Source organism: Ailuropoda melanoleuca, chromosome 3, assembly GCF_002007445.2.
Source record: "Ailuropoda melanoleuca isolate Jingjing chromosome 3, ASM200744v2, whole genome shotgun sequence".
In the NCBI taxonomy this organism is placed as follows: domain Eukaryota; kingdom Metazoa; phylum Chordata; class Mammalia; order Carnivora; family Ursidae; genus Ailuropoda; species Ailuropoda melanoleuca.
In genome coordinates, this window is record NC_048220.1 from 98,486,156 (window position 1) to 98,511,524 (window position 25,369).

The 25,369-nt window shown below is 39.4% G+C and overlaps 1 protein-coding gene across 9 annotated transcripts in view; it reads left to right on the plus strand.

The window, feature by feature from the left end:
- Positions 1-25,369, plus strand: part of EBF1 (EBF transcription factor 1) — a 391,621-nt gene that overhangs the window by 10,116 nt on the left and 356,136 nt on the right. For all 9 annotated transcript variants that reach the window (XM_011219330.3, XM_034656797.1, XM_011219342.3 and 6 more), the window contains 2 exons: positions 10,131-10,204; positions 19,960-20,028. In XM_011219330.3, the coding sequence (XP_011217632.2) occupies positions 10,131-10,204; positions 19,960-20,028 (143 nt within the window). The remainder of the gene's footprint in view (positions 1-10,130; positions 10,205-19,959; positions 20,029-25,369) is intronic.

Below are 25,369 nucleotides of genomic sequence, written 5' to 3' on the forward strand. Positions count from 1 at the left end.
GGGACCGTGGCGTAGAGTGGGCTGAACTTGTGAAACTCGAACCCTCCGGGCCACTCCAGGGAGATAGACGGTAGGGGAGGGTGTGGGGGGCCTTGGTATCTTACTCAGGAATGGTGAGATGAGCTGAGAGCCCAGATGAACCACTCCACAGACTTTTCAAAAAGGAGGTGGTGGTGGTAGTATTGTTGGAAGAGGGAGCGACAATTGTTAGAGGATATTTTGCAAAAATCCTCCTGCTTTGCCTCCAAGTTTGGCAAGGAGCCAGGCAGCATGAGTGAGCTTGTGGTCTTAAAGGTACATAGACGGCATTTTCTTCAACTCCCCAACACGCGGGTGTCAAACAGTATACATTAAGGTTGAGTTATGGTTTAAAAGATACAATTATGAGCCGAATCAGAAAAGAGGCCTGACGTTTTAATGAGGCACAGGAGCCCCCCCCTTTTTTTTAATTTTAAGAAAAAGAAAAAGTTTAGTTTCAGAATTAAGTAGCTGGTTAGGTAGTTGGAGGACTTGGTAACAAAAAAGAAGCCAGCTTTATTGGGTGGGGGAAAGAGATTAGAGCAAAGAGCAAAGTTATGCATTGTGTACTAACCACCAATTTAGTAAGAGGAATACAACTTTATTTGCTTGATTGCAATTTAAAAATAGTTCCTTTAAAATTAGGAGGGTGATCTTCATTAGATACTGACTTGGAAGTTTTCAAATTAGAGTACATGTCTATTTTAAAATTATTTTTAGATAAGCATGGCTTAAATATGTTCTACAAAATGGACATTCATGAGCTGTTGGAAGTTTTAAAATCTATTCAGCAAGAACCTTTCAATAATAGCTAATTTTGATTGTTAGTCTCATATTTCATTGTGAACCAATAGAAAACATGAGGGTATGAAATGCAGTTTTAAAAATAATAAATAAATGCCTACTGAAGTCTATTTCAAGTTATTTGCCTAAAATATTTGACTTTCTTGAAGATTTATTTCTTGGTTGATTGGTCAGTAAATTCACATTTATACTTCCAGTCTTGGTCTTATTTTCTTTACTCATTTTGATTATTACATAAGATAATTCCCTTTCATTTGGACACATTGTATTTTGTTAAAAAAATTTTTTTTCCCCTGCCATGCAGAAACACAAAAGCCTGATTTCAGTAACATTTTTTTTTTACTGTATCAAAACAAAAATGTCTTAAGTGGAGTTTTGTTTTAAAAAATTGTCTTTGATACCCTAGATATCTTTTCCTGCCATCCTCATCAGAGGAAAGAAAATAGGGAGAGAGAGGGGGAAAGTGTAAACTATAATACATATTCTGTATATATTTATTAGAAATTGCTTTTTAAAAGATAAAAAAAAACCCTCACAAACCAGTATGTAAGGCCTGTCTGCTTGTGCAACATTGGCCGCTTAAATATTAAATTATAGGCAGCACAATGAAACGAACAATTGTGAGGAGTGCAAAATTAGGACATATTTGAAGTGATTAACTGCTTTCAAAACTTTTAGACCCCTTAGACAAAAAATGCCACCAAGAACTGATTTTCCCATTATGAAATGAACTGATTTTACCCAGTCTCATATGGTGGGGGAATAATTTTGAATTTTATAAAGCAATACATCAAATATCATTTTACTAACAAGGTCATCGAGCTTAAGAAAAACTACAGCTTAGGGCATTCTTTGCATGGTATTATAAATTCTATCAGTTGGGGGTGGGGAACTAGAACAAGATAGAGTTTATTTTTAATAATAACAGGTATGAGAAAGTCATTTACCATAATGTGACATCTCACTGAAAGTTAAAATTATAAATGTATGCAATTATATATTTTGGTGGGAAGTGACCTGAAAAAGGTTTAAATAGCTATCTGAATTTACTCCAAAAATATCAAGAGAAACGGATTTTTTTTTTTTTTGAGGCATACCTGTTTGCTTTCATAATAATTGCCTAATGCCTTCTGTGTAGGTTTCACTTTGAAACACAATCTCTGCCCATTATCTGTTTGTTTGTTTGTTGATTATGTGCTGTAAGAGTTTGAGAAGTAGGTTAGCTTCTTGTAGACACAGTTAATACAATAGTCTTCAGAAAGCAGATCAGTGTGAAGAAGCATAACTTTTCCTGGCTGTGACATAATTATTATATTTTAGTCTTAATGAGTAAAACAGTGGATTGTCATCTAGCTTGAAATTATTCTACGATAATTAACTATGAAGTCTGATTTAAAATTTCTTAAATTTTTTATTTTTGTTAAATATGCAGTGACCCCTTCAATCAGAAGTAAGGCTTGACATAAGCTGACTGATTAAATGGTTACATTTTTCCCCCCTGTGAAATTCTTCCAGAGAGACTCAGGATTTTGATATTTAGAGTACAGAATGGGATACTTTCAGTGATGTGATATTCTTAATCACATCCTAAATTTTGGAGGGAATACCTAGCCGCAGTTCAAGTGTCTTCTCTTAGCTGCTTGTTTGTAACACTTTTCATACCAGAGGTGCAGTTTTATGGGTGTTATGTTTTATCTTTGACTCAGAAGTTAGGGTTAAAACTCAAAGGGAATCTTTGGCAAGCAAAACCTAAAACCATTAGTGCACTCTGCATTTCCATAGAATGTTCCTAAACTTGGGTGGAGTGAGCAGCATTGAAATCAAACAGAAATGTACTCAATCAACCAAGATGTATTGGTATGACACAGTATTTCACACCTTTTCAAAGTGTCTCATTACACTATTTTGGGTAGTGACTCTTAATTTTGGAGTCAACCAGGAAAGAGAAGTTTTATTACAAGTGAATGTGTAAGGATCTGAACCCCCTTATCCCTGTGCCTTTCTCATACACAAAGGATATGATGATATTTAAAAAATTCGTCCACCAACTAGAAAATGAGAGGCTTGCTTTTGGGAAGGGTTGTTCAAAACCAAGTTTAGCTGGACTAAAAATAGGTTGTTTTTGTGTCATTGCTGTTTTTGGTATTCCATTAGTGAGCATGCAAAAGGCCTGTAGGATCCAGAAGTTTATGGCTGTTGCATTCAGAAACAGTATCTACTGCAGAAGCTCAAATGAACCCAGTGGGGGAGGTCTGATGTTTAATGTGCCTCATTTCAGACTTTCATGTAGTATTTGAAATATGATTATGTTCTGTGATAGCTTTGGTGAGTTAACATTAAATAGCTAAAAAAAAAAAAGCCTTTAACTTGTCTTCCCTCCTACCATCTTGCTTTAAAAAAAGTGACCTTTTTATAATCCAATGAGTACCAAATTCCATAAAGTTATCAAAAACAAAATACTCCTGCCCGCAGACAGCAGCTCTTTTTTGGAAAGGGAAAAATAATAGTCACATAATCCTTGTCATGTATGTGTTTGAAGGTAGTGATGTGGGAAGGGGACCCTAAAAAAGTCCTAGCATAGTGGGAAGCCCAAAGTACAATGATCAGAAATGCTGTCCTCTTTCTCTTACAAGCTAATCTTCCTTATATCTTTGTTTTGATGTTCCCGGTACTTTAAATTATTGGTGCAAGCGCATTTCTTCCTATTGATTGTTTCATTATATCCTGCCACAGCTACGCAGATTTGATTAACAACCCTTTCAGTTCATGGTTCTTCATTGGTAGATAAACACATTTTTAGTATATCGATAAGTTCCAAAGGAATTCACTAGGGCCAGCAGAGAGGTTCTTTCATACATTTGGGGAAACAAACAAACAAAAAAGGCAAGTTTATAGTCAGGAGACACATTTCAGCAGCTTTCTCTCTCCTTTGGTAACATGTTAAAAATGCAGGTGATTTAAATTTCCTTGCACATAGAGGAATGAAGAAGTTTGGAATTTTTATGCATGATCAGGACCTGTGTTTGGGAAAATGTAAACTCATCACAGTGGAAAATGTGTTGTTTGGAGTCTGGGGGTGAAAACAAAGCTGATGGTTTTGGAGAGATTGCCGGAGCCAGATGGCCTAGTACTTCCCCAGTCTGGCGGTCCAACTGCTCCCTCCTGGATAATATACAGCCATTTGTTCGGGGATATTTACGCTAGAGCTGTTTCCATGTGAATGTTTGAACAGCATTAAAAAAGGAACATATTAGTAGTGATGCATTTATCGAACTCATATGACTACACCAATAGTCTGTTCTTATGTCTTGACTTACATTGCTGAGAGGAATGAAGGAGTGCTTGGATGCTGGTGAATTGTTTATATAGTTGTTGAGCAAGAATGATTTGGTCTCAGTGAGTAATTAAAGCATGTAAGCATTTGGAATCAAACTAATGGAAATAATGATAGCACCTACCTTGAAGCTCTTTTGTGACAATTAAACGAATTCATACATGTAAAATGCTTAGAATAGTGACTGGCACATATTAAGTGCTTAATAAATTAGCTGCTTTTATTATTTTATTATTATTATTATTATTATTGTCCCATCGGGTTCACAAAGCCAGCTGTAACTACTAATATAGATGTAAATGTAGTTATCGTATGAGTGAAATATCTCTTACTACTGTTAGAAAAAGAAATATAATGTGGGATTGTTAGGGCGATTCAGTTTGTATCTTGATGCTTGAGTAATATAAGGAATTTTATTTCTTTGAGACATTAAATATGTATTCTAAAGCTTACTGCTTTCGATACACATTCCCTTTTTATTCAGGGCTGTGATGTAACTGAACAGCACACTGAATATGATATCATTCCTTTGCAACTTTCCTAATTCAGTTCTGAAAACAGGCCTTCCTAGCTGCTGAGCTGAAATTACATCTTTATAATTTGTTCACCAGTAGCCCAGCTGCTAATTGAAGCAAAATAATTTTTTATTTTATCCCACTATTAATGTTGGATTGCTGTTTGACACAATTGTTTATGAAATGTCAGATTTGTAGTGTTTGTTTTGGCACAGGTTGATTTTTAACTAGGGCTCCTTCACCTACTGGAAGTTTCTGGGATCACATAAGCTAGCACTTTTTTTTTTTTAATGACAAGCAATATAACTTGGTGGTCGAATGCAATGATTAATATTCTAGTACATTGATATTGTAGGTGTTCATATTATTTTTTGATTCATTCCAATTCTTGGTAATTTGCTACCAAAGGCTTGTTGACAGTCTGTATTTAGAGGACATTTTACTTCTGGTTGAAGGAGGTACTTTGTACATTCATGAACTTATTCTTGAAGGTGATAAATTAGGTTTGGCCTTTATTTTGCATGTAGAAAAAGAAGTAACATATTTTCAAGGTTACTGCTTTTACTTAAGTGGAAAGTTAGGAATTTTGTTAGTTATGGATAACCCATCTCTCTTTCCTTTCCTTCTTTTTTCTTTTCTTTTTCCTTCCCTCTCTCCCTCTTGCGCTCCCTTTCTCTGTCTCCCTCTTTCCTTCCTTCCTTCCTTCCTTCCTTCCTTCCTTCCTTCCTTCCTTCTAATGATGACAAGTCTCCTGTTGTTTGATTGTAAACCAAAAAAGACTTCTAATGAAAACATTTGCTCCTAAAACCCTTTTGGATTTTGAAGAACCAACATCAAAACTATTTCCCTCGCCCTCTTTATTTTGGCATATGAACACAAAGAGTTAAAACCATTAGAAGAGTAAACAAAGAAAAGCCGTGCTCAATTCTCTGTATTTCCTTTGGCATCCTATTGAAGTGTGATCCTGGTGCCTGTTCGCTGTGTAGTTTTCGTTTTTTTCTGTGTGGTCTTTACCCATAGTAAGTTTCAATTAACTTTTAAGACCCAGTGATGTTTTAGAAATGCAGGGATGAACCACACTTTACAAGATGCCATCTAAAACAGGGGCCACTGAAGCAGATTTCCTCTATTGATTGATTTACTCCTTTTCAAAGGCCAATATAGGTGAAATTATAATTGGGCATTTGAAATTGATGGCGTTTTAGTCTCTCACAGTAAAACTTCAGGTACTGCTGTTGCATAAGAGGGTGCAAGTTTAAGAGTTCCTATTTTTTTCCTCGTTTTTGTTCATTATAAAAAATTATTTTGGAAAAAACCCTCAATCTGAAAATTAATGGAGTGTTAAAAATACTTTGATATTTTCTTTCTGCTTATGAGGAGAGAACATTAAGGAAAGGGGGCTAGTATATCAGGAAACTAAATCTGCTCCACATAGGTCAAGTTTTGACAACTTCTTTATCAATTTCACCAGGTTTTGAAAGTTGAGATGAAGTTAGTGCTGTTTATTCTTTTAGCTTCCTTCCTGCACCGTCTTCAATATTCCTGCCACCTTCAGGGATTTACTTGCCATTGGCAGAATTAAGGTCAATATTGTTTTCTGCTTGATATTGTATTCTTTATTTCTTAGGATAAAACCTGAACTTGTTTTGCCATCAATTCATTTATTTAAATAATATATTTTATAGGTTTTCTCTCCCCCGTCCTGCCCATGTCAGTAACAGGCCTCAAGTCCTTACTCCTGATAAACACATTGATTTATTTAAACCACTGTTGTCTTTGTCGCTCTCACAGCAGACTACCTTCCCCACAGTGAGCAGACGCATGATTTACCATGGAGGATGAAAATAAGCCTTCTTCTTGGTGTTCCATTGTCTGGGCCCTAAACCAGCTGTCTATTAAAATGGTTTCACTTAAAATAGTCAATGCTGTTTATATGCTTCTGTGATCTCCCATCTGATCCAGTCCCAGCGAGCTTTATTCACACCCCACAGAGGCACATATTTAAATTAGTAAGAAAAGCAGAAGCTTCTAAGTTGGTATTAGAAGATCCCTTTCCTTTTAGGCTTGAAGTCTGAGTTTGCTGAGCTGTGAACCCATCCTGACTTGTGTATGACATGTAGACGGTAGAGACTTGCTGTGCGGGATCAGTTGTGTGTGTATGCTGGAGGGAGAGCTTGGTGACGTTTTTAAAAAGTCTGCCTTATTGTGGACACTCTGCTTCAGAGAGATATTCAGCAAAATACGTTTATCATATTTTCCCATTTTGGATCTCATTGGAATGTTGAGTTCTTGGTCCATATCTTTTATATGATACCGTGTGTGTGTTCATGTGCATGTGTGCGTGTGTGTGTGTGTGTGTGTGTGTGTTAAGAAGGCTTTTCAGTAACAAATACTGCATAGGTGAGGCTGGAGGTAGATCTGGCTGTGACTGAGGTCCCCTCTGTCACTGATTCTCTGACACTGAGGTTCTAGCTTTCCAAACTTATAGGCTCAAAAAGAGGGACAGCAGAAACTTTATGCTTCCACCCCTGTCCGGAATTCCTAACTATTTCTGAGCAAATCCAAACTCATGCTTTTATTTTTCTATGCTTGGTTTAGAGAAGGATTCTCCATTTTGACTGCTGTCAGAAGTGAAGTGGCAATTTGGCATTTGGTAAAGAGCTGTATTACAGAGGCCCTGGGCCTTCCAGGAAAGATGTGCAGCCACTAAAGATAAAAACATGGGATCCCTGGGCATTCATGGATCATCTACTGTTTAGGGGAGCTGTGAGCATATCTGCATTGCGTCACGTCTTCCACTGAATATCATCATGGATCCACTGATTTTGGTGGAACCAGCAACTTCAACAAAAATAATATCATCTAGAAACAAAGTGGGAAGGTCTGATATAACTGATACACATTCCTCTTAAAAAAAACAAAACTTTTTTTTTTTTTTTACAGGAAGGAAAACCCTACCAATAGCTGTGAATATATTTACCAAGTTGCTTGTAGTCATTTAGGATGACAAGAAACTGAAGTTGAAACAGAGGTTATCAGGGATATTAAGAGAACATCCAAAACATGTAGTGATAATAGGATGTCACAAAAATGCATGATTAGAATTTTTTAGCACCATATTTGAGACCTAATCAGTTACTTACAGTGTTTCTTTGATTTCAGCAGTGATTGCAATAAATAAAGCAGGCAGATAGAATTTTTGGTTTTCAAAATGTTTTCAATTTACTCAATGCATTTTCTTGAATAAAGTAACTTCTTGGGTATTTGAAAACGTCTTTTAAGAATACAGGAAAGAATCAGTGTAGGTGAAAACTAGTGGATGGACATTTTAGGTTTAATATATTGCCATAATGTAGATTATGTCTCCATAAGATAGTTCTGAATAACATAGACTGAAGTAGTAAGTTCGCAGTGGGGACTCTGGCTGATGATCTCTGGGGGATGGCAGGCACCACCTTAACCAAATGGTCAGAGTTTACTGCCAGTAATGGACCTAGCTGACAGCGTGATTTGATACACTGAGAAGAACTCAGAATCACATCTGTGGTATTCTGGCCCTGAATTGTGTAACTTTAGTCTAAGTCCGAGGAAACATCAGACAAACCCAAACTGAGGATATTCTGCCAAAGAACTGGCTTGTATTCTTTAACAATGTCAATATCAGGAGCTACAGACTCAGGAATGTTCTGTATTAAAGGAGACATGACGACCGAACGCAATGATTGGTATTGGATGTTTAAAATTTTTATTTATTTATTTATTTATTGCTGTGAAGGACATTATTGGGTAATTGGTGAATTTCAATAAAGTCTGTAGATTAGATTATTATATTGCATCAGTGCTAATTTTCTAATTCAGATAATTGTACTGCGCTTATGGAAGAGAATTCTTTGTTTTAAGGAAATATATGCTGAAGTATTTAGGGTATGCCTGCAGTTTACTCACAAATGGTTCAGGAAAAAAATAGAAAAGAATAAGCAGATTTAGTAAAGTGTAAACATTTGAGGAATCTGGTTCAAGAGTATCTTGTAATTTTTTATATATTCTTGCAACTTTTTCTATAAGTCTAAAATTATGTCAAAATAAAACATTAAAAACTACGGGGTTCTGGTAGGCTAACCATAAAAAATGGCTTTGAGGGGCCAATGGTAGAGAAGGGTTTTCTCCTCATACAAGTACTTTATGTCATGCTTTTATCCGTCATGGAATTAGTTATCATACCCAGCGCCTGCTCCAGGGTCTCCGCACACTGTGTCTTTTTTTTTAAAATGATTTTTTATTATATTATGTTAGTCACCATACAGAACATCCCGGATTCCGACGTAAAGTGCGCACAGTGTGTCTTAAGCGGCCTCCATCTTTTACAGGTTCTAAAAACCCCAGGTTTATAAACAAAGCACATTAGAGCCAAGTACACGTTAGTGCAGTGTCTCTGTGTACTAAATAAGGGTAGTCTCTGGTGAATTTAAGTAGTTTTGTCGCCAAGAAATTGAGAGTTATCTGAACGTGTGAAAGTAATTTTATTAATAATTTGAAGCTGTGTTTGTATTATGCAGTGATACAGTGTTAAGTTAGTTAAAATGTGTCCTGAGGTAGAGCATTGCTCTAGCAATAGCTGTGATTTTCTTTGGCCCAGGTATTAACGTGTAGATCATCCAGGAAGCCGCCATCCCAGGGAGACTTCAGGGTGATTTTAAGCAAAATGTTTGTATGCGCATTACTGAAAACAGACAAAGACATATTGGCTGATGAGGTGCTTTGGAGTCCAAATTTTGGGAGTCAGAAGTAATTCTTCTCCGTTTGGGGAGATAACTCTATGGCCTCAGCCCACACACAGCATCTGCCGGCACGTAGTACTGTTTGGGTGGGTGTACGCCCCGGAGAGCACATGTTTTCAGCCTGTAGGCGGGAAGAAGGATTTTCCCTGATTGATGAATCATCTCAAAGAAGACACAGTTAGTGAACGGACTCATTAACCATACCCCCACTTGTTTTCTGCTACTCATCTCGAGAACATTCAATGTTGGGGCTGGCAGTAGTAAAATGAAGTGACAAATGCGTATTTAAAAGTCAGATCCACGTGCTTTTCTATATTTTAAATGCCTAGCATCTGAATCCGTTAAACCTTCTGGGTTTTTCCTCCTCATTGATTAGAGTCCTCGTATTCTGAATTGAAAGGAGAATTGTGGTTGTCTTGACAACAGAAGTTCATCTCACACACTGATCCAAAGATGTGCGTCATAATAATGTGGTTGACGGGATAGAGAGGAACATATGCCTTCTACTTGATTTGGGTTGATCCTTAACAACATGTCTTGAAGCAGTTGCTCAGTGAGGCCTTGGGCTCCCGAAAGCTAATTGGCCCTCAGTAATGTTGAAGTGGTCAGGTACTCAGTTGAAATAGTTTGTACTCTGGTATTTGGTTCCATTTTGAGCTCAAATCATGCCTTTGTTTACAGGCCATAGTGTATGAAGGCCAAGACAAGAACCCAGAAATGTGCCGAGTCTTGCTCACACACGAGATCATGTGCAGGTAAGAAATACCTTGTTCTTTCCTTTTAATTAGCAAAGAGAAGGTGAATTTGTATCTCAAATCTCTGTGAGCTCAGGTCCATTTTTGGGTACATATTTATCTTGCTTCTGTTAGATAATCTAGAAAGGACTGTGAAACATGAGTATTTGGTAATAAGGCATCACAGGCATCTCAGAGGTTCTTGATTATTTATTAGATTTCATCCTGAAAGACATACATTTCCATTTTGATATCACACTTTTAATGGGCACGAAGCAGTGCCCTTCCCTTCTTCCTTTCAATCAAATAAAATACAATATATCCTTTCAATGTTAATATATGTGCTCAACTACATTGCTAGTAAAATGAGTAAGAGTTCTATTGATGTCAGCAGAAGCCTCTGGATAAGATTTGAAAGTTACAGTTCCTCTTTTTAATTCTCCCACTTAAAAATGTGACCATCAGTACAAAGGCATCATTCCTCCTTAAATTGAGTGTGGGTTTTCCCCCCCTTGCCTCTCATCTCTCAATCTTAGTTACCCTGTATAATAACTGTGACCATGTAGCTAATATTTCTCAGTAGCAGTGAGCTTTTGGAAGGATGGCAAATGTTTACACCTGAAAGTTATAAAAATTCATGTCACCCACAAGCGAGTGTATTTATTTTGCCTGTAATCAGACACAAGCCACATTGGAAAACAGCAAGCAGACCAAATGCCCTTCCATGGCCCCAGCCTGTCCTCCACATGGGAGAGAGTAGACCAGAGGACAGCCTTTAAACTTGCAGGATAGGATTCATATTCTTCATCGAATAACACCTGATATATTCTGAGTAATTGGATAAAGCACGAAGATGCCACTATGCATCAGGGAAAGGCTACTAATTGCTTTGTTCGCCATGCAGGCTCTCCTTGGCACAAAGCACTCTTGGCTCCTAACTACTACTGACCAGTCCTTCTAGGTTCAGCTGCTGCCTCAGCATGGGTGGGCTTTATCTGCTGCTCCTGGACTTGTGGGGAAAGCAATCTCAAAGCTCCACAGGTGGGAATAAAAGAAAAAGGGCTTAGTGTGTTTTCTTACTGAAATCCCAAATATTAACTTCTCTATCTCTAATGATGTATGTATATAAAAGCTTCTTCTTTTTTTTCTTTTTTAAAAAGCATACTTTTAATAGATTATTCTAAATTCCTCAGGAGTTTCCCAAGTTTTCGCTTCAGTGATTTGTAGAACTTGGTAATTATTTGTAGAACTTGGTAGAAAGGTAATTTCTCCTTACCTTTAAAACAGTAGCAAAACCCGAAAATATGGTCATCAGTTTCTTAGAAGATACTATTAGGCAAAAATTAGTGTTGTCCTGTATACAACGATGGTACCGTGAAAGCTGAGTTGCACTTTTCAGAATTAAATGAGTAAAATCATTTCAAAAAGCGTTAGAAAAAATGACCTCCTTTGCATTACTATTTTTCTGATCGTATCTCTATTTTAGCTTCCCGCAATTAGCATGTCATTAGAATGAATTTTCCATGTTCTATTACGTGTGATTCTAGCAAATAGGGGACCGACAGGAAGATGGATCTTGAACAATCGGCCAACTAATGTCTATGTATCATAGATTTGCATCTCGTATCTGTACATGTTTGGACTATGCTAGAAATAATTCTATTCTTGAAAGACTTCAAGATATATTATCCCTTTCACCCACAAGCCTACCCTCTATTAATGCAGTTTATATTTTTCTTGTTCTTAAAATTCATTGGTCCAAAGTACTTTATTATGCCGGGTGGCATGCTTTACTGCTGATGTTCTTTCTATTTTTCAGAAACATAAAAATAGCAAAAATAAAATTCTCAAGACACTGGAGGCAAATGATGATGTTTGTACTGTGTGGCTAAGAGGGAAAAGCCATATTCGAAATGTCATCCTGCTAACGTTACAGATGACGGTTTTCCTGGCTGCCTGTAGATGTGTAAGGGGTACTGTTTGTTTACCAGGCTGCCGTGACCCTATTACACAAACCTGTCATCTATTGTGTGGCTAACAGTCTTTTAAATTGCAAATCTGATGCTCTTTAGGGGGCTTAAGGAAAAAAATTCTCACTTTCCACACTATCCTATTTCTCTTGATTTCTTGCCTGTTGTAAGTGGAAGTTGGGATGTGCTGAATTTGCACCAGGGGTGCAAATGCAGGCTCAATTATAAGCATAAAATTAGAGTCTGTTCACCATTAATCAGCCTGGCTAATTGCTATGCACCACCATTAGCCATATGGTGTGAAAGACAGCTTGCTCTCCCCAAGATGAAATTTCTTCATTGCAGACATGAAATAGTGAGGGCCCTGGATTTTAAAATAGCTTGTTTTAGATATTTAATTTCTAAACAACTTTCTGCAGTGCTTTCTATCAAGGCTAACGGCACAATAAAACTTTGCATTTATGTCACAAAAGCTGTATATTTATAGTACATTGGAGCTGTGGTAAAGGAGACACAGAGAATTTAGATCGACAAGAAAGGGCTTGGATGATTCTGTTTTGTTGCAGGCAAAAAAGGGAAAGGAAAAAAAAAACCCCAAAAAACACCAGGGAGTTGTGTCTCAGGTGGTTGCAAATTTAAAAAAAAGATTATTTTATTCTGTTGAGAGGGTAACCCCATTGCATGAGCTGGCTAAAGGACTTACTGCCATTGGATTATAATTACTGCCTCTCTTTGAGTCAAAAGCTCTTTGACTTGATGGCATTGAACTCTTTTTGTGGAATTCTGGGAAGGTTTCTGGATTTTTGGTGAATTGGAATCTGTCATGCCGATGATCATTATATTTTGCTAGTACTTAATGGTTAAGTTCTTCAAGAAATATCCCCCCGCCCCCCGCCCAAGGATTTTTTTAAAGTGGGAGTCTAGAAGGGATTTGATTGTACTGCATCTCAACATTCTGTGTTTAAATGTAAATGGAAAATAGAAACTGTGCTTGGGAGCCCTTGTCCCCAGCCACCCCAGGCAGGTCAAAGCTGATTTTCTCCCTTTCCAGTGCATAGGACGATTATAGGGGATGGGTACTCTGTTTAGCAAAGCATTTTCTTCTATTATCAGTGCCCAACCTCTTGTGGGACCATGAGTTCCCAGGGCAAGCTCAGGGCAACCCCTTGATATAGTCTGTTCTTTCTTCTTCTTTTGCTGGCTTATTCTGATTTTGTCCTTCAGATTTCTACTTAAGCATGGTTTCATCAGGAAAGCATCCCCGGCCCTTGGCCTGAGTTATGTCTCCTTGTTAAGCACTCCTGTTATATCCCATGCTTTTCCTTCATTGCACTCAGCATATTGTAACTGTGTGTCCAGGGCCTGTCCTCCTTTGCTGAACTAAGAGCTTGTTGAAGGCAGAGAAGCCACTCAGCTTTCATCTCTGCTTTAGTTGTCCCATGTGTGAAGTATGTGTGTGTGTGGGGCAATGGTACTTCTCTCATAGGGGGGTTGTTAAGATTAAATGCTATAATGTCATAATACTTATCCTGGTGCCTGACGCATAGTAAGTACCGGTGTCTGTTGTTATTCCTGATAGGAATAGCAGTAGTATTAGTGGTAACACCAACAGAAACAGAAGTAGGAGTACTAGTAGCGGCAGTATCTGCGGTGTCTAGCTGAGTACCTGGTACATGGTTGCTCAGAGTGAAAGATGATAAGAGGACATTGAAGGGAAGGGAAGTGCCTTCTACAGCATTACCATACTTTGTTCATTCGAGGTATTGTGGGTAAGGATATTTTCATTCATTCTGGTAGCACCTGCTATGTGCGAAGCCCTGTGGAATGCAGAGCCCAAGGACTGGTCCTGTAGTAGGAGAGGTTTTAGGTTAGCCCAGGAGATGAGACCTGTCAAATGACCAGACTGCACTGTAGACAGGGTTGTCTGTGATGAGGGGTGAAGCAAAGGACTGTGGCTGTTCAGAGAAGGGAGGATGTACCTGAAGGTGGCTAGTGGCTGCAGGAAGGAGGAGGAGGGTGAGACAGGACAGGAATTTTAGAGGGTATATGAAGAAATGTTTGGGCCCATTTGTTGGTGGTCTGGCAGGATTTCTTTGGGGAGAGAGGATTGCAGGTGAGTGGGCTGTGACCTGGAGCTGGGGAGAGAGTCAGGGTAAAAGATAACCAGCACCAGAGAGGTCTTTTCCCAACAGTGGAGTTGAAGCTATGGGCTTACATGGGATTGAAAAGGCTGGGAGACTAGAAAGAGTAGAGACCATGGGTGCATTCTAGGGAAGTGGTCCTATTTAGCAAGGAGGGAGAGTGTGTTCAAGAATTAGGAGAAAGAACCTTGAGCATTCAGGGCATGGAAATAAAAGGAGGGTGTTTCCAAGATGGGAGCCATCCATATGATAAGTCCTGGGAAGATCCAGATGGACTTGAACAGAGAAAAGCACCAGAAAGTCACTGGTGAACTTTGAGAGAGGACATTCAAGCAGGTGCTGAGGCCTGGAAGCCAGGTTTTATGAGATCGGGCGGAAAGGAACGATGGCGACTCCAGCAAGGAGAAAGGTGGGCAGTAAAGAGACTGACTCAAGAGAAAGGGGAATTTTTTTTTTTTTTAAGAGAGTGGGACGACTTGACAGTGTTTGCAAACTAAGGGAAAGAGTGAACTTATCTCTATTAATCAGACTATTCAGATAATTCATGTATATCGTTCTGTAGCCACTTGGGCTAAACAGGAAAGATAATCTTGTTTTCTGCTGTAAAACTTAGAGATTGAGGTGATGCTTTTCTCCTGTTGGGAGAGCCTGTACTTGTAGGAAGATTCCACGTCCCTAAGATGAAGATCTGCAGGTCCCATGACTGGGAGGCAGGTGAACGTTGTTTGCCCTGATTGAGGAAGCTGTGTGTCAGCTCACGGGAGATATGCCACCTGTGTTAGGCTGCTAAGGAGGAAACTCATACGTTTGCTTTTTCGGGGGTGTGTGGAATTATCTGGGAGGTGCACGATCCTGCTGGGGAAAGGGATGCTGTCTCGAGTCCACAGTGTTGGTAGGGTACCGGGTGCTGGGGACCCATTCCTGTGACTCATTCCACTTTGCCCTCCTGCCACTTGAGTTGCAGGTTGAGAAGGGATATGAAATAGGGGGCTTCCTGCTCTGTGACAAAACCCATCAGGAAACCCCAAGCCCCCTGCTAGATGCCTATTCTGGGGGTCAAATGCCAGGTCTGTGCCCGGTACAATAAGAGCCTAAGAAACAGTTTTCAATGGATGGAGGTCCATCGGTCACACAGCAATGAGGACATAACTGTCACTGCCATTTCTTTCATTAACACGGTAACTTTTCCCTTAAAGTGCTCTCACGTCTGTTGTCCCATGTACCGTGCTGGTTCAGCCTGAGTGCTCTTCTGCCTTAAACCCAAGCGAATCTGTTCTCCCTTCGTCCTGTCCTTTTTGGTTGATGCCTGTCTTGTGCGTGGTGGAGGTGGTGCCGACCTTTTGTGGTCCTTCGGAGTTCAGTAGAAGGAACTAGGAGGCAGCTAGGTTTAGAGAAGAGATGAAAGAGAAGGGCGAGGAAGACTGTGGTGGGGAAGAAGGACTGGTTCTTGCTCAGCTTGGCTCTGGGCTCAGAACTAGGAAGCTGTGGGGGGCTAGATGTCAGCTCAGTCTAAAGGAGAACATTTGTTCCCTAACTTACCATTGATTTTCAGTTTTTTAATAGGAAAGTACTATTGCAATACAAAGCAGGAGACTGCAGAAGTATGGAAATAAAATATATACCTTCCATTCCTTTCCACTTCCTATTCCACTCCCTACAGGTTACTTCTTTGAAGCTTCTGTTCATTTATTCAAAACATATTTCCTGAGGGTCTACTGTGCCCGGGGCTCTGTTCTAGTTGTTGGGGATATAGGGGTGAACAAAATAGTCTACGACCATGTTCTCATGGAGAGGCAGACAGAATAGAAGAAACTAAATATAAAATACAATGTGTTGAGCGCTAGGGAGAAAAGTGAGACAGGGTGAGGGAGTGCTCTGGGGCAGTCAGTCAGGGAAGGGCTTTCTAAGGTGGTGATTTTGCATAGAGATTTGAGTGAAGTGAGGGGTGAACTGGCTTGTGCCCAGTTCTCTCCTCCTCCTCTCTCCCCTTCGTTCTTTCACTCTTTCATTTATTTTCCCCCAGAAATAGGACCATACCACACATTCTATTCAGCAGCTGGGCTTTCTTGATTCATAATTTGATTTAGACTTTTTTCCATGAGGATGTGTAAAAACCCACCTTCATCCTCTTTAATGCTGTACATAATTCCGTATGTACATGTGTGCACACGTATATGTGCATATCTATATATTTTTCAAGTAGGGCTCATCCTATAGACCCTGTCATCACTCCAGGTGCAGAGCAGAGCCCAAGAATCCCAGTTTTGGAATGACGACTGTGTGATGCTGTGATATGAACCCTCCCAGAGACAGGAAACCTGTGGGGAGGCCATTTTTTTATACTTTGCATAAAAGTTTTTTTTTTTTTAATAAGTGTTAAGTGGACCTTCAGCCCCTTCATTTTGTTTTCTCTTCGTTCCTTCATTACCTCCTTTTATTCCTGTTCTGTCTTTCCTTCCACACTTCTGTTCTTCACATCTGTCTTTTCCCCTGGGTCCCTTGGGGCCCAGCAGAGAGAAGTGGTTCTCATTTATGCTGTGCTTCAATTCATCCGGCTGTGCTCAAGGGCATTTTTATTTTAAGGGGATGAAGAAAGACAGTGCTTCAGTCAAAGGACAAATCTCAGGCCTAGTGTGGCACTTGCTTGGGGGAGGTGGTTTGGTGTATGGGGTGGGATGGGAGTGAACCTTCCTTCCATCAGCAGTGCCCGATCAGGTCAGCTTGGCTTCCTCTGTCACCTTCCTATTTCCTTGGATCCTATTTCGCCCAGTACATTACACCGTTCTTGAAGTCATTTGATCAATCAATCAATCAATCAATCTTTGAGCTTCTCCATTCTATTCAGGCCTTACGATACTCATTAGGTAAATAAAATTGACAGTTGCTTCCTTTATGAAGCATATGGATTAGTGGGGGAGGAGGGTGAGAAGAGAGAGAGTAACAAAACAAACATTTATGTAAGAATATAATTTGCATTGTGTCACATGTTCTGAAAGGAAAAACCGGGAGGAGGCTAAAGGGGGTCAGGGCCAGCCTCTCTGGAGAGGGAGTATCAAGGCTGAGGCCTGATCAGGGAGTAGAGGCTGGCTAAGTAAGGAGGGGTTGGAGCAGGAGCAGACCAGGCGGGGAGGCCTGCCCAGGCCTGGGCCTGAGGTCAGACTGAGTGAGGCGTATCAGAGAGACTGAAATTGGCCAGTGAGGTTGGAGCTTGGCAGGTCAGAGGAGAGTGACAGGAGGCTGGGAGGTGGTCTGGCATCATGGCATGCCATAGATCTATTCTGAGTGCTGTGGGAAGCTAGTAAAAGGTCTTGGGCAGTGAAGTGACACAGTCCCATTGACATTTTGAAAAGATCACTCTGGCTGTTTTGGGAAGTAAAGAGTGGAGGCAGCAAGGCTAGATGGGAGGCCACTGCAGAAGTCTAATGAAGAATGGAAGCGACGTGGATGAGGGTGATGGCAGTGAGGAGAGAGAGAACCAGGCATGAGGTGCAGGTCCTATTCGGAGGTTGCCATCATGCCAGGTGGAAGAGCTCCTGGGGGGCAGAGTCTGGCCAGGAGCCAGCGAGGGTTCCACCAGCGGGAACTTGCATTGTCCACTCACTGTTTGGGGAAAAAAAAGGGCAGGGGGAATGGAAAATGATGAGGAGAAATAAGCCTTCCCACCTGCCGGTTTTCTCCCGGGGTAAAGAGGACGTGGGATCTGTTGAGAGGCCGCCGTTGGAGACCTGCCGCTTCTGCAGAGCACGGGGCAGCTTTGCTCAGGTCTGGAGGAAGAGGAGGTCAGAGAAGGCAGAGCAGGGAGTGATAATGATGCTGTCCTCCATGGAACACTTAGTAGGACCAGTCGCAGAGCCCAGCTCTATACCCTGATTGCACTGAATCTGCGCCCTGGCACTTGGAGGTGGGCCCCACGGCTGTCCCATTGTACAAATGAGGAAAACAAGGTTCTGTGGGGTCAAGTACCTTGCTAAAGGTGGCACGGTAGCTCTCTGACTCTGGAGCCAGTGTTCTTAACCTCCATGCACTTCTGGCAAGCCCTTGAAATGTAGATGTAGGGGATCAGAGTTAAGGGATGATGGAGTTTTTAAGCTGTTATTATTTTTTTGCAAGCATTCAAAGCACTGTACTTCTCATTCCATTGTTTGCTCATCTGTCTCTGGTATTGAGATACTATGAGATACTATGGGTATTTCTGGCCCCATAGTCTTGGTTTATTAGGATGCAGGCCTAGAAGGAAATAGTTCCCTTTGAATCAGAAAGGGAAAGTCCGAAAGGTGGATGGAGTGACCTTCAGCTGGGGCTTTGACAAAGGAGATATAGTTCTTATGATTGCTTTCCGAAGATATGAGAGACAAAGAGAATTAACACCAAATTTGGAAGCTGGTTCTCTTCTCAGATATATGGTTTTAGTCAGGAAAAAGACTTCCCAACTTTGGTGAAAGAGTCTCTGTCCAGGAGTATATTTCTGGGTCCTGAAAATGAAGTTCAATGTTTGGTTCTCCCCAGCAGCTTTCTAAATATAGGCCCTATGATTCACTAAGTAAAATGTGTGTGTGTGTGTGTGTGTGTGTGTGTATGCGTGTGTGTGTGTGTGTACACATGCCTGTGTACGAAAGAGGGAGAAAAGTGCTTCTTTTATTTGTGGCACGTGGTAATGTATAACCCTTGGATAACTTCCTTGCCTCCTTGACTGATCAAACAAGTGCTTTTCTGGTGTGCCCCTGGGTGTAGACTGACCAGTGTAGACATATTTTATTTGCAAACAAGTCTCAGATGGATAGTTTGCCATCGACCGTGGGTAATTTGCAAAAACCTTAATTTTTCACCCCCTAGAAGCATCCCAGTTTTACAGAAACAGAGTCTTCTCGTTGCAGGCGGGGTGGGATTTTGATAGTGGGTGCTTTTCTTGCCCACGGCTGCTTTTTCTCTAACCTACTTAAGAACATCCATTGTCAGGGCTGTGCTAGCCTTCAGATCAACTGTCCATAATGCGTCCAGAAAACTTAAATGGTGGCCAGCACAGGACACGGAAGCCAGACAACGTGTGGATCTCCACTTTCTTTTATCTTGCCTTTTCTTCGTCTTCATTATTATGTTGTACTCTCAGTCTCATCAAGATGGTTCAAAAGCAAACAGTTGCAGCTTTAGGATTTCGGGCAGGCTGGGGTTGAAGGAAACATCTCCTTTGAAAGAGAAAGGAGAAGAAAAAGGAATCCATTTAATACAGAATGACTGGAGGGGGAGAAATCACTCATACCTCATTATTGACGCGTTCCACACAATTAGCGTGATCTTGAGGGAAGAACGTTTGAGCCACCCACAACCCTGAATATTCTCATTGGGTAGATGTAATAATAATGCATTTCACAGTGAACTCTTCAATACTGCGGGCAGTGATGGGGAGACCCCATCCTAGGGCTGTCAGTTGTGGCTCCAGGAGAGTCCCTCTTCCTCCCTCCTTCTTTGTTCAGGGAGAGGTTAAGCCTGGCCATTAACCCATAGGCGACCCACATAGAATTTTCTGTCCCAGGGATCCGTTGATTGCCAGGTATGGCTTTGTGGTAATTCTAGCATGTGCAACCCAGCAATTTGAACCTTCTGTCTGCCTAAATGATGATTTTACATTGTAATGGTTGTACTAAATCCTTTCGTTTTTGCTCCATAGCCGCTGTTGTGACAAGAAGAGCTGTGGCAACCGAAATGAGACTCCCTCAGATCCAGTGATAATTGACAGGTAGGGACCACTCTACTTTCACTGGATTCTTATTCCTCATTATAATGAAACACCTGCCTTGTGTCGCTCACCGGCGAGGGTGAGGAACGCACGTGGCCGAAATTTGTCTGTTGGTCATGACTAGTCTGCGCCGAGCTTTTGCGATTCCTGGGAAAACCATATGGAATGTTCTTTGGAGGCCCGTTTTCTTGGATTGCTTCGGTTTGCTGTCTGATTCATGCTCTTAAAGGAATATTTTTTTCTTTCCTGACTTTCTGTGGCTCAATCCTCATGCTGTGCCAGGAAGCTTCAGAAATAAAATAATAATAGTTTGTGATTTATGAAATGTGGTTGGGTGCTTATAAATATTTAACTTTTATTTGAAAAATGTTTGAATCATTATCACTTTTAGCTACAGTAGTTCTGTTGGACGTAATCCATCTACATTTTAAGGTTTTATTTATGCATAAAAGCAGTTTTAAAGAGATCTGTGAACCAAGACTTTCTACAGTTATCTCCCGGCATTTGATGGTAGCTCATACTGTATTGTAAGTTGATTAATTTATCCAGCTTGTCTTAATTATTGTGTTTTTAAACAGATCCATATTACTAATCTGACATGACCAAGTAAATCACTGTAGAACAATAAATCTGTTTTAGTTGTTTGGTGCAATTTGGAGTCAGTGTGTGCACATACTATGCAAAGTTGCATTCCAAATATTCATTTTACATTTTAATTATTGAAATTCATTGTATCGAAACATGTATGATAAACCATTTGTTACATAGCATTACTCATTGAGAGTTAAATGGCCTGGAAGGTTTATAGATAGTGTCAGTTGTCAGCTAGGGAAAGAGCTAGCGCCCTCCACTAGCTGGAGTCTTGCAAATTAGACTGACTGATCTCTCATTGAGGAAATTAACAGCTGAACAAAATTCCTCTTTGGGTTTGGTAATAATGATTTTTACCAAAACAACCCCCCAAACAAACCAAAACAAAAAACCAAACCCTATCTATCTGTCTTTCCAATTCTTTACCATTTGGGGCTTACTTTATTGTTTTTCAGTTCACTGAAAAACTGCTTCATTGTAATTTGTGTCAAAACATTGACTTGTTGAATCTGACCATGTGATTCTCCAGGCTTAAACCCAATTTTGACTGCCAGCTAGCTTTATAAAGCTTACATTGCAATCAGATATTTTAACTAAATATCTCTCTCGTATTCAACCAAAACGTACACCTTTGATAACTGAGCGTTAACATACTCGATTCAAAGTTAATATACGTGGGTGTTTCGTGTGCAGTGAGGTTGTATGCTGCCTGTAGAGTTGAAATGGCGTGTTTATCTGCGAGAGCAGACCTGCCATTCGTGTAATTCCTTTTTTCTGTGATGGAAGATAAATCTTCAAATGAGAAAGGTCAAAACTAAATATAACCGTTATGCTGTTTGTTTTACTTAAATCCATCTCTTCGAAATACCATGTGTTATTTTAAGCAAGTTTTTCTTAACGCTTCTGTTAAAAAGAAAGTGTTCCGATCAAAGGACCAGCCCAAATAGTCCCTGGAACTTTGAAAGTACAAGCATTCTCTTCTGCCGCACAGTTCCTTTGGTGTAGATGATGCGGGTACCTTGCCACCCGCAATGAAAACACTTCTTTTGCTTGTGAATGGGTTAAGCTTTTAAGTTCTTCATTTGGTTTTAAGCCGTGACTCTGATACAGAAGGTTGATAGGACTGTGGTTTGAATAACATTTGATTTTGACCTGTTCTTGTGGGTTGCAATGGCATAAGAAACTTGACTCAGCAGCGCTGTAATTAGCCCGGCCCGTGTTTTTGAAACAGGATTGTGTTACCTGGATTGCATTAGTGTGGCTTCTTTTGTTGCCGCCTAGCATCTGTCCCAGTAGGGTACTTAAAACCTTTTCTTGGCTGGGGTAGTTCAAACAATTTAGGCAAAATAAGTATGCACTTTATACTGTTGGTGGCTTGAGAGATATTACTCATGACATTTCTCCTTTTCATTTTTTCCCTTTTTGGTTTGACAAAGTAGAAAACAGTGTGTAGCCAATGTTGGTCTCTTAAGAGAGGAGTATTTTAAAACCGGCTGAAGCCCAGTGGATCTGCAGAAGCCTCAACATATGTTTATTTGCTGGCGATTGCCACTGTCTCCCATGAACTGTCTTTTCAAGCAGTGATGCCAGCTGATATGCAAAACCCCATTTAGCTATTTTTATTTGCATCTGAGTTTTCAGAATTTATTTGTCCTTGGGTCTGCCAAAGGTTTTAAAAGCTCCAGCCCTGTCTCTGCTGATATGTGAAACTTTCATTTTTAACAATGAGAGAAGAAAATAACAACAAGAAAAGAACCCACACAAGGAAGGGCAAAATAGAAAAGATTTTTCAATTCCATAAAATTGCTGCAAAGGAAAAAAAAAATGATGGCAACCGTGTTTGAATTTCATAGTTTCCAATTTGATTCTATATTACCGATTGCATAATATCTGCGTTACGTGCTTAGGGTTTGATTTGCTTTCAGATTTATGGACGTGAATCTCTGCATATTTTGCAAAAATAGGTTATGGGGCCTGCATTCAGTAGCAATAGTAACTGTTTTTACAAGATGCATACAATATGCAATTATGGAGCAGAAGGTACAGGCAATCACTGTGTTAGGATTTAGCATAGTTTCAACACGAAGTCACCTTTTGGGCACCAATAATTTTTAGCTCCCTTTGCTTGTCCTTCGGATTTTGGAAGAACACTGCTATTTTTATCAGTCAAAAGACTTTTAGCAGTGGTTATTCAGGAAAACTATTTATAGGATAGATAGAAGAGGTTTTCTGGTCATACGGCAATGGTGTAGGCTAAGCTATTTCTGTGTTAAATTTTGGCTGTATTATTTGCTGCCAGTGATTTGGGGACATCGGCTTGGCATATTCTATCAAAAAAGTGGAATTAACAAAATCAGCAGTTGCATGTCATGATTTAGAAAATGGGTTTCCATTTCCTTCTCCTATAATAGCATGCAACAAAGTAAGAAAAATATGACCCAAATTATTTTTACATTTGTGACAATTTGTCAAGTCACTTCAAAAAAGTTTAGAGGAAGATTTCTGTAAATGTAGAAGGAGGTGTGCATGTGGAGCTGACTGCCAGGTCATATTTCAGCTTGATGCCAAATGGCTTGAATAAGAATTATAAAGACCAGGATGTGCCCAACGATCCAGATATTGGGCTGCATAGACATGGAAAAAGTCATATGTGTTATGTTTAATAACTGATGACCAGGAACTAATAACAACAAATTTCATTATCATTGAGGTAAACGGCTCTGTGTGGTAATTATTGTTAAAGTAAAAAGTAAAAACTGACTTGCTGTTATTAAATTAAGGTGGAGATTGATTTAACATATTCACACAGTAACTCATATTTGAATTTAAAAGGTTTGCAATAAAATTCGTGTTTAGAAATTGAATAAATTTTAGTTTTATTACCACATTGGATATCCTTGTGTCCTAACCTTTTTCCTTGGAGTTATCTTAGTTCAATAAATAAAACCTCATTAAGACTATTCCCATTTCAACGAGTTTATTAAATTTTGCAGGAGTAATTAGCATAAGCTGTGCTAATTTTTCTGGAAGACTAATGAGGGAGGTTCTTAATTAGGTTTACTTTGTAAGAATCAGAAAAGATGGTAATGACAAAAGTCACACAGGGTAGTCTGAATTGGGAACCCAGTTTTTCTGAATCTATTAAAAAAAAATCTTCCCCTTCCTACACGGAAACTTCTTTATAAATACTTGAACTGAATATATTAAGTGTGTATACTGTTATTCCGTATCTAGTTGCTTAGGGTTACCATCCATTGTTGATTTGCTTCGTAAAACTCTTTATTTTCCTATCCTTGACTCACTAAACTATCTTTGAGCAATGACATGGGTGAATACAGATGGTCTTACAAAAACATTTCTTTCTCCGAAGTAGATGAATTATGCTTTAGGATTCCTTTCACACAGAGCCCTGAAGTTTCCGGCCAGATTAGTTGTGCTTATTTCCAGTAGGGCAGGATAGGGTATGGCTCAATATTTGTTTGTTTGGTTGGTTTTTCAGTTTAGGATCAGTATGATTGATGAAATACACCACTAAGTAAAGGGAGAAAATAAGTGCCCAATTCTCCATGTCCTTCCACTGTGGATCCTGGGTAGTTAACACGTGTAACACGTGGAATTTTTTCTTTTAATAGATAGAAATAATAAAGTGTGAAATTCTTCCTCAAATTATATTGTCTTGTCTCACGTGAATTTAGACATAGTCTTTTTGAGATATAACATAGCTTGAATAGGCACGTTTTGAGTTCCTTCGCAGCCGTAATTAAAAACATGGATTTTTAAAGTCTGTTGACTAATACACCTCCAAAAATTTTGGATTTGCTTATTATAACTTTGACCGATTTGTCTTTCTTTTCTATTTATAAGATCCCTATATCTATGTTTGAGATATAAGCCTTGTGATACATTTAAAAAAATACATGAATTTTCTAACGTGAAGAACTTAGCTTATTTAGAATTACTGCTCTTCAGGTCACACTGACCCAAGAGTGTCCTAAAAAGAAGAAAGAAAGAAAGAAAGAAAGAAAGAAAGAAAGAAAGAAAGAAAGAAAGAAAGAAAGAAAGAAAGAAAGAAAAAAGAAAGAAAGAAAGAAAGAAAGAAAGAAAGAAAGAAAGAAAGAGCCTGTATTTGTCTTTTCCAGGATTGTCTAAAGATCTTCCACATCTAGACCACTTTCATTTAGGTAGTACTAGTTGGATTTGCTTTATGATTATTGTCTGAAATAGAATGTTCAGGAGTGAAAATAATACAATGCTTATTTTACCTGTTGAGTTGACATGACATACAGCATATGAAAAGCTTGACCATGCCAGGGTTGTTCAGAGATGAAATTTTTCTTAAGATCCATTCTTCAACTGAGAGGTATAAATGGTGTGACTGAACTTTTTAGAAAAGTCCAGTGTTCTCTTATCAACATCTAATTTCCTGATTAAATTGGCCCAATGTATTTGTATAAGATATATGTCCACCTGTGCAATAATAGGAAGACAATAGTAAAACTTCAGAATTACGAAAGAGTGGGGTGGGGTATATAATAAAGTCCTCAACTCCCTGAACATAACATATACTTTGTTGAAAATGAGGCTTTTCCTCAGAGTTTCATTTTGTTGACCTTTCTACTCTTACTATGTGGCCTCTACCCAGTTTTTAGAAGGACCAGTCACAACACATAATCACAATGTAAGATACCCAAACTGCTGTCTGGGGCGTGAACAACCAGAGGTGTAAATGCATTTCTTGGAGTTCTGATCA